Here is a 17490-nt window from a genome sequence, read left to right as displayed (position 1 = left end):
GTTGAACCGTGACCTTCAGGTTCATAGGTCAGTTCTCAACCACTGAGCCACACCAACTGGGCTACCACAACTTTTTTATCCACACATCTAATAATGGGCATTTCTAGATCTTAGCTGTTGTAAATTGTGGTGCTATGAACATAGGGGTGCATATATTCCTTCAGACTGGTGTTTTGAGTTTCTTAAGTGATCCTTCCTAGAATTGGGATCACTGGTCAAATGGCAGTCCCATATTTAATTTTTTGAGAAACTCCATCCTGTTTTCCATAATGACTGTACCAGTCTGCATTCACGCCAGCAGTATACTAAGGTTCCCTTTTCTAACCAGCATTCTCCGCATCCTGATCTGTTGATGATAGCCATTCTGACAGGTATGCGATGGTACCTCATTGTCATTTTGATAGGTAGCATCTCTTGGATTAGCAACTTTGAGCATGTTTTCATATGTCTTTTGGCTTTCTGAATGTCCTCTTTTGCAAGGTGTCTATTTAGGTCCTTTGCCCATTTTTTGATTGGATTGTTTATCTTCCTTTTGTTGAGTTGTATGAGTTCCCTATAAATGTTGGAAGTCGCTTACACTTTTATATACCTATAGAAAGTTTATCTTTCCTCCACCATGGGTGTAACCACCACTTTATCATTGTTTGGTGAAATTCTGCATAGCTATTTAAAGCCAGATCAAAATTACTTTTATCTTACTGTATGTTGTTTGTTTGTTTATTTATATTTCGTGCACTATCAAGCCTCCCACCTTTGTGCCCAGATCATGCTGTGCCTTTATCATAGTCATTATATTCTGTTTTAAATGATACCTAATTTTTAAAATTTGTCTTGTCTTACCTGTAGTCCTAAATTTTAAACTTTTTGTATCCCCTTCTGTTATTTGTTCAAAATATTTTATATAACATATATGAAAAAATATCTTTTTACATTTAAAATTTTAATTTAATATAAAATCTGCTGATCAGAAAACAACTAAATTTGCACATTTATGAATTTATATATGTAGTCTCTATATTCTTATAAATTCTAGGGTCCCCACACATCTACCTAGTCAGACACTGTGTAGTGAACCTAAGATTTCTGTGTTTTCACAAGCTCTCCAGGTGATTTTGAGAACCACTAAACTAAAACAATCCTCAGCAAAGCAATATGAGTTCACCTTGATTGGCTTATATAAACAACATCTCGATTTTGGACCCATTGAGTGCCGGGAGCGCCATCGCGCTCCTCCTGTCTTTCGCCAAAAGTGCCGGGAGCGCTATCAAAGCTTCGAAATGGCGTCCGGTTCTAAGTCTGCTTTTATTAGTGATGACAATATTGCTAAATATGTCAATGTAGTAAAGGTTTCCTTAAGTTTTTGAATATGTAACTTCATTTACTTGGGATTCATAATTTTTCTCCTAAACTGCTGTAAAATCAGCAAAAATGCCTTGGCAATTTTAGCTTAGTTCCTAAGATATTGGTTAGCACTCAAAGGGTTATGAAAGAAGGAAGGCAAGAATGGTTTGGGGCTTTGAACATTTCTTGGTTGTTTTCTCCCCTGGTTGCCATCACTAGCATGTCACCTATCCTCCCTTTTCTTCAAAATTATTTGTAGAGTACCAGTTTTCTGACTTTCCATCTCCTGTGGCAAAAAATTACAATCAAGTCATGTCAAATCTTTCAAATGCTTGGCTTTTAAGTAAGAGAGATTCACAAGAAGATGGAGGATAGTGTTAAAGAGCACAGACATTACCTCTGTGAGATCCAGATTTACAGTTTCCATCTCTCAAGCTCACCAAGTAGGGTGCCCATAGGCAAGCATCCTTAAGCCTTGGTTTGCTCACTTGTAATTAATTTGAAGATAATTATACCACCCCCATAAGTTCACTGGGAGGACTTGACATGATTGCATGAAAGGCATCTACACCAAACCCATCACATAATAAACACTCAATTAGGACTGCTTTCATTTCTAGAATGCTTCATTATATGAAAGCAACTACCTTTCATTTATCAGGCCTCTTTGTTAGTTTTGTGTAGTCATAGAGGACATGCAGAAGAACACATACCTACTTAAATATCAGAAGTTAATTTAAACTTTACATTTCCCCAATTTTCATTAACAACATTCATTTAACTGTTTTGATATTGTTCTTTGAAATAGTAAAATTAAAGGTAGGTTTTAAGTATAAAAATAGATATAATTTATCTTTATTCTACTTAAAGCTTACTACTAATAAATAAATCACCTGACGTCTTCAGAGAAAAATTATTTAAAGAATAATTAAATTAACATTAATGTCTTTCTTTAGCTCACACATTTAGACTATGAATTGGTATGCACATAATTTGTGTTAGTACCTATTATATGCAAGACTATGCATGATTTTTAATGCATACATTTCATGTATTTTTATAAATACTTTTAAAATAAACACTATGTTGAGAGATATGTATCCACTCATGCATGAAGAGATAATAGTTACTCTATGATTTTCATTACTGCTAAACCCTGACTACAATCTCCCATCCTTTGGTTACATGCCCTTAAAACCGATCACAAACATAAACAAACAAAACCCCACAATTTTTAGTCTGATCTGCCTATCAACCTTGATAACTAAGGCAAAACTACTCTTCTTAGATAATAATATCATGAAGAACTTGAGGAATATTAGTTCTAAATATCAATCTTACTGGAAAAACCCAAGTGATTAAGGAACTATATTTTGAATTTCATGATGACTGCAGTTCTAAAAGGTAGACTTTGTAAGATCAATGTAAACAGTACTTAGGAGAAAGTACTGTGCTGGACAGGATTATTAATAAAATCTACCTCTGCTCCTACTTTATGGTTTAAATTGACTATCACATAAACTCTTAGGAATAATTCATGTTTTTAGAGTTAGAGATATTTGGATAGCTGCATTAAAGTCATATCATTCTGTAAATAAGTATTTTCTTCAAATTCAAACTACAAGCATCACATTTAAATAAAATCCTTCACACTGTAAAGAAATAGCAATCTTCCTTTATGCATATTTCTATGCCTACTCAGTGAAAGACAACACATGTAGGAGATAGTAGAGACTTCGTTTCTGCTCTATTAAGCTCACTTTATACTTTCATACTGAGCCTCATGTAGGCCTTATTAATTTGTTCAATTTATTTTAGTATGTCAAAATCCACAGAAAACTGTTAGTGAATTTTTTTGAAACAGAAGTTAAAAACCAACGTTGATGGTAATCCTTACTGACTGAAAATATTATGATAAATTAATAATGTTTATAATGAAGATTAAAATGTCAAATAGAAAATGAAACTAAATCAAGCAGTACAGGTAAAGAAATATTGCCATTAGAATATAATTAAGAAGTTTGAGTGTAGATTATACTAAGAGATGCATTTAGCTAACTAGGAAGACACTTTAAAAGGCCATCTAAAACCAACCAACCAAACAAAAAAACACACAAACATTTTTCAAGCACTTTTCTTAGTATTGGAATTTAGGGGGAAAATTCAGGCCAGTGGATTCTATGAGACTTATATCCTAGTAGGAGAAAGAAAATAAACCCAGATGGATATGTACAGAAAACAATTGATGGAATTAATGCTAAATATCTGAAAAATGAGGACAGTCATAAAGGATATTATTGAAACAAATAATAACTCCAAAGTAAAAAAAACAAAAATGTCTTTTACATCTCCACCTCCCTCCCCTGCACTTGATGTAGTTTACTTGACAAACATACTAAAGTGTAAATGATAGCATTTTCTTCCTGGGATCTTGATCACAGCCATATATTTGCCCCACTATCACTCGTAACTTCTAGTCAAGGTTCTCATCTGATTTAATTCTGATGTAAATACTCAGTGCCCTTAAATGTCAATATAATGGCATTGCTTTTTGGGAACCTGTAATGTTATTTTTTAGACATATCTTGCTCATATTTTGTTACACAATCTTTCACTGCCTTCGAAGATATGCCAACCTCAGAAACAAAAGTCACTTTTCCTTCTTTCCTAAAGTGATAACCTGTTTTCGTCTTTTCTAAGTGGCACCTGTTATTTTTGTGAATTTCTCCATTCCCTTTCAGAGACCCATTCTTTTCCCTTTATGCCTGATAATAATTCATAGTGTTTTAGGGTGAGTGTATGTTACAAACAGAGCAGAAAATTCTTTAATACTCTAGAGAAGCAATCATTCATGATAAGTGGAAAAAAATAATAGAATTGCCTCTGTTGACCTCCAGCTTATGGTCCGGGGAGGACATTTAAGGACGTTAGTGTTTCAGAGATTCTATTTCTCTCTAGTTCATGTCAATAAACTCCGCTCAATTATTCCAGCTAATTTTCTTCCAGCTTTTCCCCCCAATCCTGTCTACACACATGTACCAGATTTAATTTTAATTCAGTTCTGTTATCTTACAATTCATTTGTACAAAAAATCTGAAATGATTCCTGTGTGCCTCAACCGCCAATATTAAACTCCTCGGCATAGTACTCCAGGCTCTCTGCAATTCATCCCACGTTTTCTTCCAATCTTAGCCACACTGTAAGAACTACACATTCAGTTTGCATTATGAGACGTGCACTCGGATGGTTGCTTTGCATGCATTTTCTTGCTGTGGCTGACAATCACCATATTAGATATATACTCTTGTGCCCACTTTTTCAGATGATGAAACGAAAATGCAGCTTACACCATCACCTAGGTCCACACAGCTAATGAATGCTAGATCTGGGTTAAATCTAGTGTTATTTGATTTCAGTTTGTGCACTATAGTAGGCTAAATAATGGTCTCCTAGATACCAGGTTCTAATCCCTAGAACCTTGTAATACCTATTATCTTATATAGCAAAGCCTATGCAGATATGATTAAATTGGCAACCTGAGATTGAGTGATTAACCTGAATAATCTGGAAGAATGATAAATAGAATCACAAGTGTTTTTGTTTTTTTTTATAAGAGTAAGGCAGAGGGACATTTGACACAGATGGAGGAGGGAATGTGACCACAGAGGCAAGGAATAGATTGATGTGACCACTGACCAAGGAATGAGACAGTCACTAGAAACTAGATTCTCCCCTACAGTCTTCAGAGAGGGAGGAGCCGTGCCAATACCTTGGTTTTGGCACAGTGATGCAGATTTCATACTTGGCTTCCAGAACTGGGAGAAAGTCACTTTCTGTTGTTTAAAGCCACCAACTTCGTGATGTATTTTTTCTTGGTGGACATAACACACTAGTACAGGCATTGAACTCTGCTCCACACTGCAGCCTTGGGGACAACCCCTGGTTCCCAAATCAGAATCACTTTGAGAAAGAATTAGAGTCATGGCCAAAGGTCTGGTTCAAAGGCATGACTTCGAAGTCTGTAGTGTCCTGAATAGGAAATCCAAACAACCCGAAACTCGAGGAAATGACGTACTCAGAGGCTGGGAATATTCTTAGAAAACAAAGCATGAAATGAGAGTTGGAAGAGCATCAGAGAAGGGTTGGGCCAAAAGCAGCACTAAGTGCTTATTTTAGTTTCCCTTCGTTTTCATATAGTAAAAGGAAAACTGGTGATTGGGCATGGCAGGGTTAATCCCTCAAGACGGAGAGAAGTGATTATGTCTGAGGGACAAATGCCCATGTATCAGCAAGCTAGTAAGACAGGTTTGATGAATATAGTCACATGGATTCACATTGGAAGAATTAGTATTGCTAAAATGCCCATACTACCCAAAGGAACCTACAAATTTGATGCAACCCTTATCAAAATTCTAATGGCATTAACAGAAATAGGAAAAACAATCCTAAAATTCTATAGAAAAAAAAATACTCAAAATAGCCAAAGCAATGTTGAGAAAGAAGAGCAAAGCTGGAAGCATCGTGCTTCCTGACCTCCAACCATATTACAAAGCTATAGCATTAAAAACAGTATGGTACTGGCATAAAAACAGAAACACAGATCAATGGAACCAAATAGAGAGCTCAGAAGTAAACCCATATTTCTTTGATCAACTAATGTTTGATAAAGCAAGGGAAGCAAGTATATTCCAGGGGAAGAGAACAGTCTCTTCAATACATGGTGTTGAGAAAAGGATTTTCACATGCAAAAGAATAAAGTCAGGTCCTTATACTACTCACAAAAATTAACTCAAAATGAACTAAAGACATGAACATAATGTCTTTATGTTCTCCTAGAACTCCTAGAAGAAAACATAGACAAAAATCTCCTTGATATTGATCTTGGTATCATTTGGCTGTGACATCAAAAGCACAAGCAACAAAATAAAAAAAAGGAGTGAGTCTACATCAATCTAAAATAGTTTCTCTACAACAAAAGAAAATATCAACAAAATAAAAGAGAAACTTACAGAAATGGAGAAAATATCTGCAGACCATATTTCTGATAAGGAGTTAATATCAAAATTATATAAGGAACTCCTGGACAAAGAACCCAAATAGACATTTTTTCCAAAGAAGGTGTTCAAATGGCCAACAGATACCTGCAATTGTGCTTAATATCACTAATCAACAGAGAAATGAAAATATAAAACACAGTGAGATATCACCTCACACCTCTAAGAATGGCTAATATCAAGATGCTAAGTGATAAAAGTTGGGAAGGAAGTAGAGAAAAGTCTTTACACTGTTGAGGGAAATGTAACTTGGTATAGTCATTATGAAAATAGTGTGAAGGCTCTTAAAAAAACTACCTTATTACCCAAACAATCCCAGTTTGGGGTATATTTCTGAAGGAAATGAAATCAGTATCTAAAAAGATATCTGTGCCTCCGTCTATGTTCATTGCAGTATTATTTACAATAGCAAAGACATATAAAGTATCAACATTTCCATCGATGAATAAAGAAAATGTTATACATATATATTTTCAACCATAAATTAGAAACACCTGCCAGTTGCAATGTAATAGATGAAAGTTGAGGGCATTATTCTAAATGAAATAAGTTAAATAGAGAATGATAAATACTGCATGATCTCACTTATATATGGAACCTATAAAAGCCAAACTATAGAAATAGATGGGAGAATGGTGGTTGCCAGGGGCAGAAGGGAGAGAAAATGAAGGAAATAGTTATCAGATGAATAATTTCTATATGATATACAGCCTGTTGACTATACTTAACAATATGGTATACTAGAAAGTTGCTAAGAGAGTAGATCTTAAATGTTCTCAACACACATACACACACACACACACACACACACACACACGGTAACTATGTGAGGTGATGGAAATGTTAACAAACTTTATTGTAGTAATTATTTTACAATATATACATATGCCAAATCATCAAGTCATACACCTTAAACTTACACAACTTTATATTTCATTTATATCTCAATTAATCTGGGAAAAATATCACTCTGGGAAAAATAATAACAAAAACTTATCAAGGATACAATTGATAGACATAACTGTACAACCTAAGAATTCTGAGATGTAAAAATATGATAAAAAGTAAGAAAAGGCTTATAAAAATGGGTAAAATCATTTCAATATTCAATGATGAAAAAAACCTTCCTCAATGCTTTAAAAGATCTTATAAATCAATAAGAAACACACACACACACACACATACACACACGCACTAGAAACTGAAAACCAAGCAAAATAGCACAGATAAAAAACACACATATACGTCCCCCTACACACACACACACAGAAATACTCCTGGACCAGGCACAAAGAAAAAAAATAGGTTACCCTCCTTAGTATTACAAAATATGAAAAATACAGTTACCTGCTACTTCAACCTGTCAACTGAAAAATATGAAAAAATAAATACTCAGTGTTTGGCAAGCATACAAAAAAAATAGTATCATATGTGCTGTTTGCAAAATGGTACATTTTTGGAAACTAACTTAAAATTATAAATAAAATATTTTGAAATGTAAATATTACTTAATATAAAAGGTAAACTCCATATGTTTTTTACTTTCATGATATAATCTATAATGTGTACAAAGTCGTATATTATTCAGTAAAGACTGATTACATTTCTGTATAATCAAAAGCAACTCATCAATCAACTAGTGAGGAAATGAATTAGTGAATTATGGTACATCCATTTATTGGAATACTATTGACTGCTTAAAAAGTATTGGTAAAGAGTTGCTTATTGCTTGTATATGAAATAAAAAGTGGAATAGAAACAATGTGGCTGAATTTGTCACCACAGTTAGTTAGATAAAGGAAGGAAGCAAAGAAAGTCAGACATTGTGAGTCAAAATGGTGCAGGGGGAGGTGCTTGACCACAGAGGCCTATCAGTCAAACCTGGGAAAGGACGGGATCACGGGTGAGGGGTAGATGCATCAGAAGCCCGCAAAAGGTTGGGAAGTTGGTTGGCTGTTTTGGAAGTTGATTGGCTGTTCTTAACGAAGAAGCTCTCTCTCACTCCTGACCCACATTTGCCCTGCAGGTTCCTGTAACAGGTGACCATGCGGTTTAGTGGCCACCTAGGGCCCACAGCAGACTGTGTGGCTCTAAGGTTTACTATGCAGCAGAGACTCTGGACAATGGCCTTTGCCTGGACCTTGCTGAAGACACGGTTGACTTTTTCCAGGGTGGGATGGAGGAAGATAGGACATTGGGAACTCAGGAAGAGAACTCCTTTGATTTTGCATCACAAAGAAACCTTGCTACAGCAGAATCGCCAGTGTGTGGGTCTCTGAAATGCTTTTCTCACAATCCTGTGGAAGAGCCTGATTACAAGCAACAACGTTATGAACCTATTTGCATTAAAAATACATATGCATAAATGCACAATGCTTTCATCATGGTAGAAAGATTTTGTTTGATGTTGTTTATCTATCTATATATATGACATGTTTATGATAAAAATAAATTTATTCTTTTGTGGTTAAAAGGATTTTTGTAGAAATAAGAAAGTTAAATTCTAAAGGGAAACAGTATATGGTCTTTACCCATAATATTATTTTAGTTTATTAGTATTATCCAAAAAAAGACAAATCCCTTCAGGTGTTATTAAAGACAAATAGACAACCAAGATAGACATGTAGAACTGACAAATTATTATCTGACCCTCCACAGTGGACCTCTCTTTCATCATGTAACACATTGAGCACTACTCTTCTATTCATGTACTTGCTGCTTCCATGTCCGATTAAGCTTTTATCTCAAGATCAGATGTTCAGGAAATACTGGTACATTCCTAACAGACAAATTGTATGCCTAGATGCAAGGCTACCGTTGCATCTTCTAGGCCATAAAGACCTTTTATTTAAGTAATTGATGTATCTTCATAACTCACTGTATCAGAAGATCATGTTGATGTCGCAAAATATTTCATTTGTGACCTAATATGTTAGCATTTTCAAGTCCTTGTCGTAATGTAGGACTTAAAATCTAATTTATCTTTACTTAAAGAAATGTTTTTTCTCTAGATTTTTGTATCACAATTCTGTACATACAAATATATTTACTTCATTTTAATGTGGTTACAGAACAAGCATATTTAAAAACTTATATAATGAAAACAAATGTTTATTTCTTAATGCAATTGTAACCATGTTATAAAAGTTATTATTTTGTTACTAAGTTGATTTTTGGTAACATAACAAAAAATCATACACAATATTATATCCTTAAAACCTGATCCTGAATAGCAAATATTCCATCTAAGCACATTATTTTAGGTATGGTTTACTAGTGTTATTTTCAGCAATGGTTTCTCTTAACTTTCATGTTTTCAAGCCACTATAGTTAATTTTTAAAATTACTTAGAGAGCAACTAAAGGACTTGTACGCATGCATATTAGCTTAACCAATGGACACAGACACTGGGGCGGTGGGGGCTTGCCCGGGCTAGGAATGGCTGGGGAAAGGGGTGGCGGGGGCGGTAATCAAGTGGGGAAAAAGGAGGCATATGTAAAACTTTAGACAATAAATAAAAAAATAATATAAAAAATAAAATTACTTATCAAGCTAAAATACCCTGAAACAAAATAAAAATTAAAGGGGTTTAATTCACTAAATCAAAACAAATTATTAGTATATTTTCAAATATCAAGAATAGGTGCTTAACTCAAGGTCAACCTATAATAAAAGCAAATTTTCTGTGCTTTAGGGGCACAATTATGCATTATATGCAGTCCTGAGGCAACACTGCCAAAATGCCCCTTCCCACAGGTATTAAACCAGTTAAGAGCAAAGTACAATGGTTAATTTAGATTTTGGCTGTTTGCAGTTTTATTTTTATTTCAATAAATTGTTTCAAAAGGCTGGTATTTAACCATTATTCAAGATTTATAAAACTGAATCTTTTACAAATTACGCTGGAAGAGTGATAAGGCATCTAAACTGGCCTATAAAATATTAACTTATCTTCTTACCAGAGAAGGCTCTCAGGAAGCAATAATTCTGGTATTTAATGCCTAAGAGACTAAAGCGTTGGAAATTGTTATTTTTTCAGAGCAGGACACATTAAAATATTTTCAGTTTTACTGAAATTTTTTGCCACATTTATATACAGCACTTAGATTCATTATTAGATGCCCAGTTATACCAAAGAGACAATTTGCATTATCTATGTGACTTCTAGTTCATGATGTCAAGCCTAAACAAATGCATAATATATACAGGAATGTAGGTGCATTTGCCACAGTGAGGACTATAACTCATTTATACCTAAAAGATAATGATCAATGTTATACATAAATAGAAAAATCTAAGAAAAAATACTTCTACTTTACAAATAAAAAAAAATACTAAAGGAAATTGTGTCAAATGGTTTAAAACAATCTATAATCAATCCCTAAATTCCAAAATATTTTGAAATATCTGTTTTTTCTAGATAAAAGTGAGATTGGTACATTTTGTTTTGATCCAATGGAAAGAGAGGGGTCAATTTGATTAGAATTAGAGAAGAAAACACATAGGCAAAAGGTTTGAGAAAAAATGTTGGAAATTATACAAAGAATGAGGCAATCTAGAGGGTGTCTTGAAATTATGTGTCTTTTAGAATTACTCAGAGTAAAGAGTTTTCTCCCAAACTATTTCTCAATTATAATCATTACTTTAGAGCACACAAATTATATTTTATTTTTAAATGCAATTACCTTAGAAGAATGTTTTTATTTCATTGTTTGTCCTGAAACATTCTGTATTTTTTTAAAAAAATATATTTGTATTGATTTCAGAGAGACAGGGATAGGGAGAGAGAGACAGAAACATCAATGATGAGAGGGAATCATCAATGACCTGCCTCCTGCACGCCCCACACCGGGGATGGAGCCTGCAGCCACGGCATGTGCTCTGACTGAGAATCGAACCACCACCTCCTGATTCGTAGGTCGATGCTCAACCACTGAGCCATGCCGGCTGGCTACAATTTTTTAATTAGTCATGAAAGACAATGATCAATGTTATACATAAAAAGAAAAATCTAAGAAAAAAATACTTCTACTTTACAAATAAGCATTCACTACTTTCTCCATTTTTTTCAATTATATATGAAAAGATATGCTTAAGCCTTCCCATTCTGTAAATTAAACTTCCATCTCTTATAGCACTGGCCTAGGGTGAAGTGATGGGGCAGAAATTTGAGAACTGCTCTAATGATTAGTTCCTCAGACACATGTTTAAAACACAGTATGTTGTCACTTACTTTGTATGGTCCACTGATGGCCTGTGGTTTTCTTCCCCATGATGAATACTGCTTCCATTACCAAGTCCCCACCTGAATGTGTTTGAATCTTGAATTAAATTTTCAGGGATTGGCTGGTACCATTTACACAGGCTTCCTCTTTCAAAGCTGCAAACTTCCATGACTTGAATAGGAGGGAGCAAAGACAAGAACAGCTAATCAAAATAAATGTGTCAGTAAATGGTGATTTCTACCTGCATTACTATTTTCTTACTTTTGGGTTTCTTAAAATTATAATCTAACTTTAACATAATTAAAATAATTAGGCAAATGAGTTGTGTAATTTCTAGAAGAGTTTTAAAGAAATCTTGTTTATTATATTCAAATACCTATAGTAACTGAAATACTGGGGATAAAGAATCTGCTTTCACGAAGAAATGAGATTTTAATTAGCTCCTAAAGTAGCAACTTAAGCATTGCCAGTCTCTTGTAACATAACACATACATTGCTTTCATGACCTCCAAGTTCTGATAAGCCTGTTCTTTTTCCACAGTAATATTAACAAAGCTAAACTTTGGTCCGGTCTCTGAAGGGATTTTTTCAAATTTCAAACTAAAATTCAAAACAATAAGATTTACAATGACTTTTACAGTGGACCTCTTTGCTTGAAAGTTTTCAATATTCTTATAATGACTATATTCTAATATTACACAAAATTACAAGTCCATTTTTTATTTTTTTATCTATAATAATAAAAGCCTAATATGCTAGTTAGACTAGACAGCTGAACAACCTTCCGGATGTGATTCCGTAGTCCTTCCTGACAAAGCCGTGGTGGCGGGGGCCAAGGTAGAGGCAGTTAGGGGCAATCAGGCAGGGAGGCAAGTGGTTAGGGGTGATGAGGCAGGCAGGCAGAGTGGTTAGGGGTGATCAAACAGGCAGGAAGGCAAGTGATTAGGAGCCAGCGAGGGTCTAAACAGGCAGGCAGACATCCCCTAGGGGTTCTGGATTGGGAGAGGGTGCAGGCCAGGCTGAGGGACACCCCCCATGCACAATTTCGTGCACTGGGCCTCTAGTATTTAAATATGTTTCTACTGATTTTAAGAGAGAGAGGCAGAAGGAAAGGAGAGGAATAGAAACATCAATGAGAGAAAAACATTGATAGGTGCCATGACTGGGAATTGAACTGGTGAACTGATATCTTAGTTCAACTGAGCAACACTGGCTGGGCACAAGTCCTCTTTTTTTTTTAATACATAGGTTGTGTATGAAAATTCTCATTCTCTCTCTCTCTCTCTCTCTCTCTCTCTCTCTCTCTCTCTCTCTCTCTCTCTCTCTCTCTCTCTCTCTCTCTCTCTCTCTCTCTCTCTCTCTCTCTCTCTCTCTCTCTCTCTCTCTCTCTTCATGTGTCTGTCAATCTTAATTCCTCCACTAATTGAATAAAAGATTCAATCCAATGTGTTTGTGCATACACTATAAAAAGCCTCATGTGCACTCCAGCTTTTAAATGGCATAAACAATGATGATACACCACTACACTATTTACAAACTGTGTTCAAGATTTAATGTAAAAACTGAGATAGAAACACTCCATCAAAAAAAAGTTATTTTTAATGTTGACATTCAGGTATGTTGCTTAATCCCTTATATTAATATTGATCATATTATATTTATCTTGTGCAAAGATTCTTCATGTCATTAAAAAAGATAAGAATTATAGATTTTTTTAAAGGTCTTTTGAAGACAAAGTTTCAGACAAGCAAGGGGAATAAACCCTATAGATATGCTGTACAACATTGTACCTATAGTCAACAATAACGTTTTGTACACTTAAAAAATTGTTAGTAACTCAAGTGATTAGAGCATCATCCTGATGTGGCAAGGTTGTGGGTTCAAACCCCAGTCAGGACACTTACAAGAAGCAACCAATAAATGCATAATAACTGGAACAGCAAATAGATGTGTTTCTCTTTCTCCCTTCCTCTCGCTCTAAAATCAATGAATTTTAAAAAAACACTATATTTGTTAAAATGGTAGATCTCATATTCTTATAACAATAAAAATAGTAGAAAATGTAAGACTGTAGGTGACATATTTATCATATTCCATCTTACAAAGAGATGGAAGAGGCAATATCACACAATTCACTCAGAAATAAAATAGTAATAATTCAATTCATGTTTATTCAAAGTAAACAAATATCTCTGTGATTGAAAAATAATAATTTAATAGTAGGCATTCATTCAGGACATTTAAAGAATTTATCAAAACTTTCCATCCAATCATAAAAGACATTACTAAAATTGCAAAATTGAACTAAGAGGAAAGTTAGCGTATACTAAAGACATTAATTAGGTATAATTAATTAGATTTTATGCCAATTTTACAAACACACAACTTATATATGATCATAAGAGGATTTTAGTGTCTTCCCATGAGAAAGTCTGAGTACCATCATCTCTTCCATTATATTATTTTCCATCTGTGATGCACAGGATGTATCTCTAGCCACTTGAGTTAATTACTGTCCCATCTGATTCATAGAATAGTAAGTTAGCTTTGATTTTATGAGTTTTTTAATTTAGGATTAATTAATTAGTTAATTAATTATTTCATTAACAAGCATTTTTTTCCTAGGTTAAAAGAATAAATATGAACCATTTTTATTTTTTTTAAGTTCTAGAATTTCTTAACAAGGTTGACAAAAGGCAACAAATTAGGGTTTCACTAGATTCTGTATTATCTATATGTTCTGATCTTTTCATATTTTCAGGACTTTTGAGAACTATGATAGTACAGTAAGTTCACATATTATTAAATGAAACACAGGGAGAGGAAAATATCACAGAGTTCACTCCTCTTGATCTTGTACTTTGCCCATTAAGACAGATTATTTTTTTTCTCTCCAACTGTATATTTGGCTGAGAAGTTCACTTTTAAATTAATAATTTTCCTTTGACCCACTTTGAAAAATCTGTGGATTGGCAGATGTCAGTAAATGAAAATAATCTTTCAGTAGGACACAGGTGTTGAAGGGCCAATCTGTATTAGAATCAGTTTCTTATGAACTCTGAATATTTGACATAGCAATCACTTTCTATGTGCATTTCAGAAATGGGAAAATTTGAACAAATTTGGGGTTTTATAATGCTTCCCCCTTAAACACTACTATTTCATGAGTGTGAGTAGAATAGAGGCCAACCAGGGGGTGGATAGAAAAGAGCTAGTATTTAATAGTCTTATAATCAAGTAATGTCCATGAAAAAAAGTGTTTTGAATCCAAAACATAAATTTAAAGACACTTTCCCCTTGTTGGGCATGATAGAAGAATGTATGCTAATTCCTTTATTATAATTTCCTATACAAATAGCTTTTATATAAAGAAATGGCTCAAGCCAGTTGAAAATTTCTAACAAGGACACTAGGCCATGCTACTTAGCAATTATGCTGGAATTTCTTTATCTGTTTTATGGCTACATTTAATTAAAAATAATAATTTACTTACCACAAAATGATTCATCAGATTTGTCAGGGCAGTCATATCTAAAATCACATTTTTGGATTTCTTCAACACAGTGACCATTGGATCTGCATACAAATTCATCGTCTGTGCAGTTGTGTGGAGGTAATGTTACTGGAATTGAAGTTTCTGGTGGAGTTGGAAGGTCCACTGGCAAATTACCTGGATAAGAAAGAATATTCAGGTGTCATTTAGCAGATATTTCATTTCTTTACAGACTTGACACAATAAGCTTTTCTAACTATGCTTCATATTCAAAATAATAAAAAATATTTGATAGTATTTGCTAATCTCCTGAAGTTCCTTATGTAAGCATATAAGATGGGGTTCTTGGTCTTAGCAATGGCAAATAAGTCTGGATATCCTATCTAACAAAAGAGTAATATGCAAATTGACCATCACTCCAACACATATGATGCCTGTCCCCATGTGGACACAAGATGGCCAGCAGGGGAGGGCAGTTGGGGGAACCCAGGCCTGTCAGGGGAGAAGTTAGGTGTCGATCAGGTTGGCAGGTAGAAGCGGTTAGGGACAATCAGGCAGGCGAGGGCCTGCAGGGGAGGGCAGTTGGGGGTGAGCAGGCCTGCAGGGGAGTGCAGTTAGGGGAGATGGGGCCGGCAGGGGAGCAGTTAGGCATCGATCAGGCTGGCAGGGTAGTGGTTAGGGGTGATCAGGCTGGCAGGCAGAAGCAATTAGGGGCAATCAGGCAGGCAGGCAGGCAGGCAGGCAGGTGAGTGGTTGGGAGCCAGCAGTCCTGGATTATGAGAGGGATGTTCGACTGCCTTGTTTAGGCCCAATCCCACCTGGATCGTGCCTAAATGGGCCGTCGGACATCCCTAGAGGGGTCCCAGATTGGAGAGGGTGCAGGCTGGGCTGAGGGATACATACACATCCGTGCATGAATTTCGTGCACTGGGACTCTAGTCTTTGATTATAAAAGCAGGAGAAGGTGCAGATGGAAATTACTAAAAAACTATTTAGAGAACACTGAATAGATAGGAGGCCTAAGAACAGGGCTTAGAATATCTGCAGGAACCAAGGGAGTCCGGAATCTGGATTAGGAACTAGAGTCTAGGTCTGATTAAACCTTCTAGTCCACCATGTAAATGAACTTTGTTCTTCCGCTGCTACAGTGAATCTAATATCTCCTCATCTTTGTTTCACACATCCTCACCTATTCAAGATTCAAGGTTGCAAAGAGACCCACACCAGAAGTACTCATTTAGAAGTATTTAAACAATCAAAGAAATAATTTCTGAAATTACAGAATTTAGAAAAAATTTATAGAAGTTAATTTGTATAGTAAATTATTTAATAAACATTTGTTAATAACATCCCTATGTCACATATATAGTAGGTGCAATAGATTTAAAGTCAAATATGCAATCACTACAATAAAATAGTTTATAGACTAGTGGATAAGGAAAATTTTTCATTACAGTCCCAGAGCATAAGTTTATGATAGAGACTATCACTCATTTAGCTCATTTGCATATATATCAAAAAATTTTACAACATTTTTTTACGTCATTATGTCATTAACTATGTTAATATTGTGAGGTACTTAGAATAGTAACTGTATAGCATGAGCAACATGTAGGTCCTTTTATTTCTTATTTTTTAAATTTATCATTATTGTTGAAAGTATTACAGATGTACTCCTTTTTTCCCCATTGAGCCCCTCCATTCCGTAACCTCCCCTCCCAAGCCTTCACCACCTTATTGTCTATAGGCTATACATATGTGCCTCTAAATTCCCTGTTAATCTCCCCCCCCCATCCCTCCACCCCCACATTCCCTCTGAGATTCCTTACTTCACTCCATGCTTCCATATCTCTGGATCTATTTTGTTTATCAGTTTATTTTGTTCATTAGATTCCATACATGAGTGAGATCGTGTGATACTTATTTTTCTCTGACTGGCTTATTTCACTTAGCATAATACTCTCCTTGTCCTTCCATGCTGTCTCAAAAGGTAAGAGGATCCTTCTTTCTTTACTGCTGCATAGTATTCCATGGTGTAAATGTATCACAGGTATTTTTATCCACTCATCTGCTGATGGGCACTTGGACTGTTTCCAGATCTTAGCTATTGTAGATTGTGCTGCTATGAACATAGGGGTGCATACATTCTTTCTGATTGGTGTTTCGTGTTTCTTAGGATATATTCCTAGAAGTGGGATCGTTGGGTCAAATGGCAGCTTCATATTTAATTTTGGGGGGAGACTCCATACTGTTTTCCATAATGGCTGCACCCATTTATGATATAAACTCTTGACAAAGTAGGAATAGAGGAAACACACCTCAACATAATAAGGCCATAGATGACAAACCCACAGCCACAATCATACTCAATGGGCAA

General features: G+C 35.0%; 1 protein-coding gene across 1 annotated transcript in view; it reads right to left on the bottom strand.

Moving 5' to 3' along the window:
• Positions 1–17490, bottom strand: part of MALRD1 (MAM and LDL receptor class A domain containing 1) — a 649080-nt gene that overhangs the window by 399258 nt on the left and 232332 nt on the right. Inside the window, exons 21-22 of the mRNA XM_006759937.1 lie at positions 15114–15290; positions 11629–11791 (exon numbers count right to left, since the gene is read on the bottom strand). Of these exons, the coding sequence (XP_006760000.1) occupies positions 11629–11791; positions 15114–15290 (340 nt within the window). The remainder of the gene's footprint in view (positions 1–11628; positions 11792–15113; positions 15291–17490) is intronic.

Source organism: Myotis davidii, unplaced genomic scaffold (genome assembly GCF_000327345.1).
Source record: "Myotis davidii unplaced genomic scaffold, ASM32734v1 scaffold376, whole genome shotgun sequence".
Taxonomy (NCBI): Eukaryota; Metazoa; Chordata; class Mammalia; order Chiroptera; family Vespertilionidae; genus Myotis; species Myotis davidii.
The sequence above is the reverse complement of the archived record's forward strand: the minus strand, read 5'-3'. Positions and strand labels throughout refer to the sequence as shown.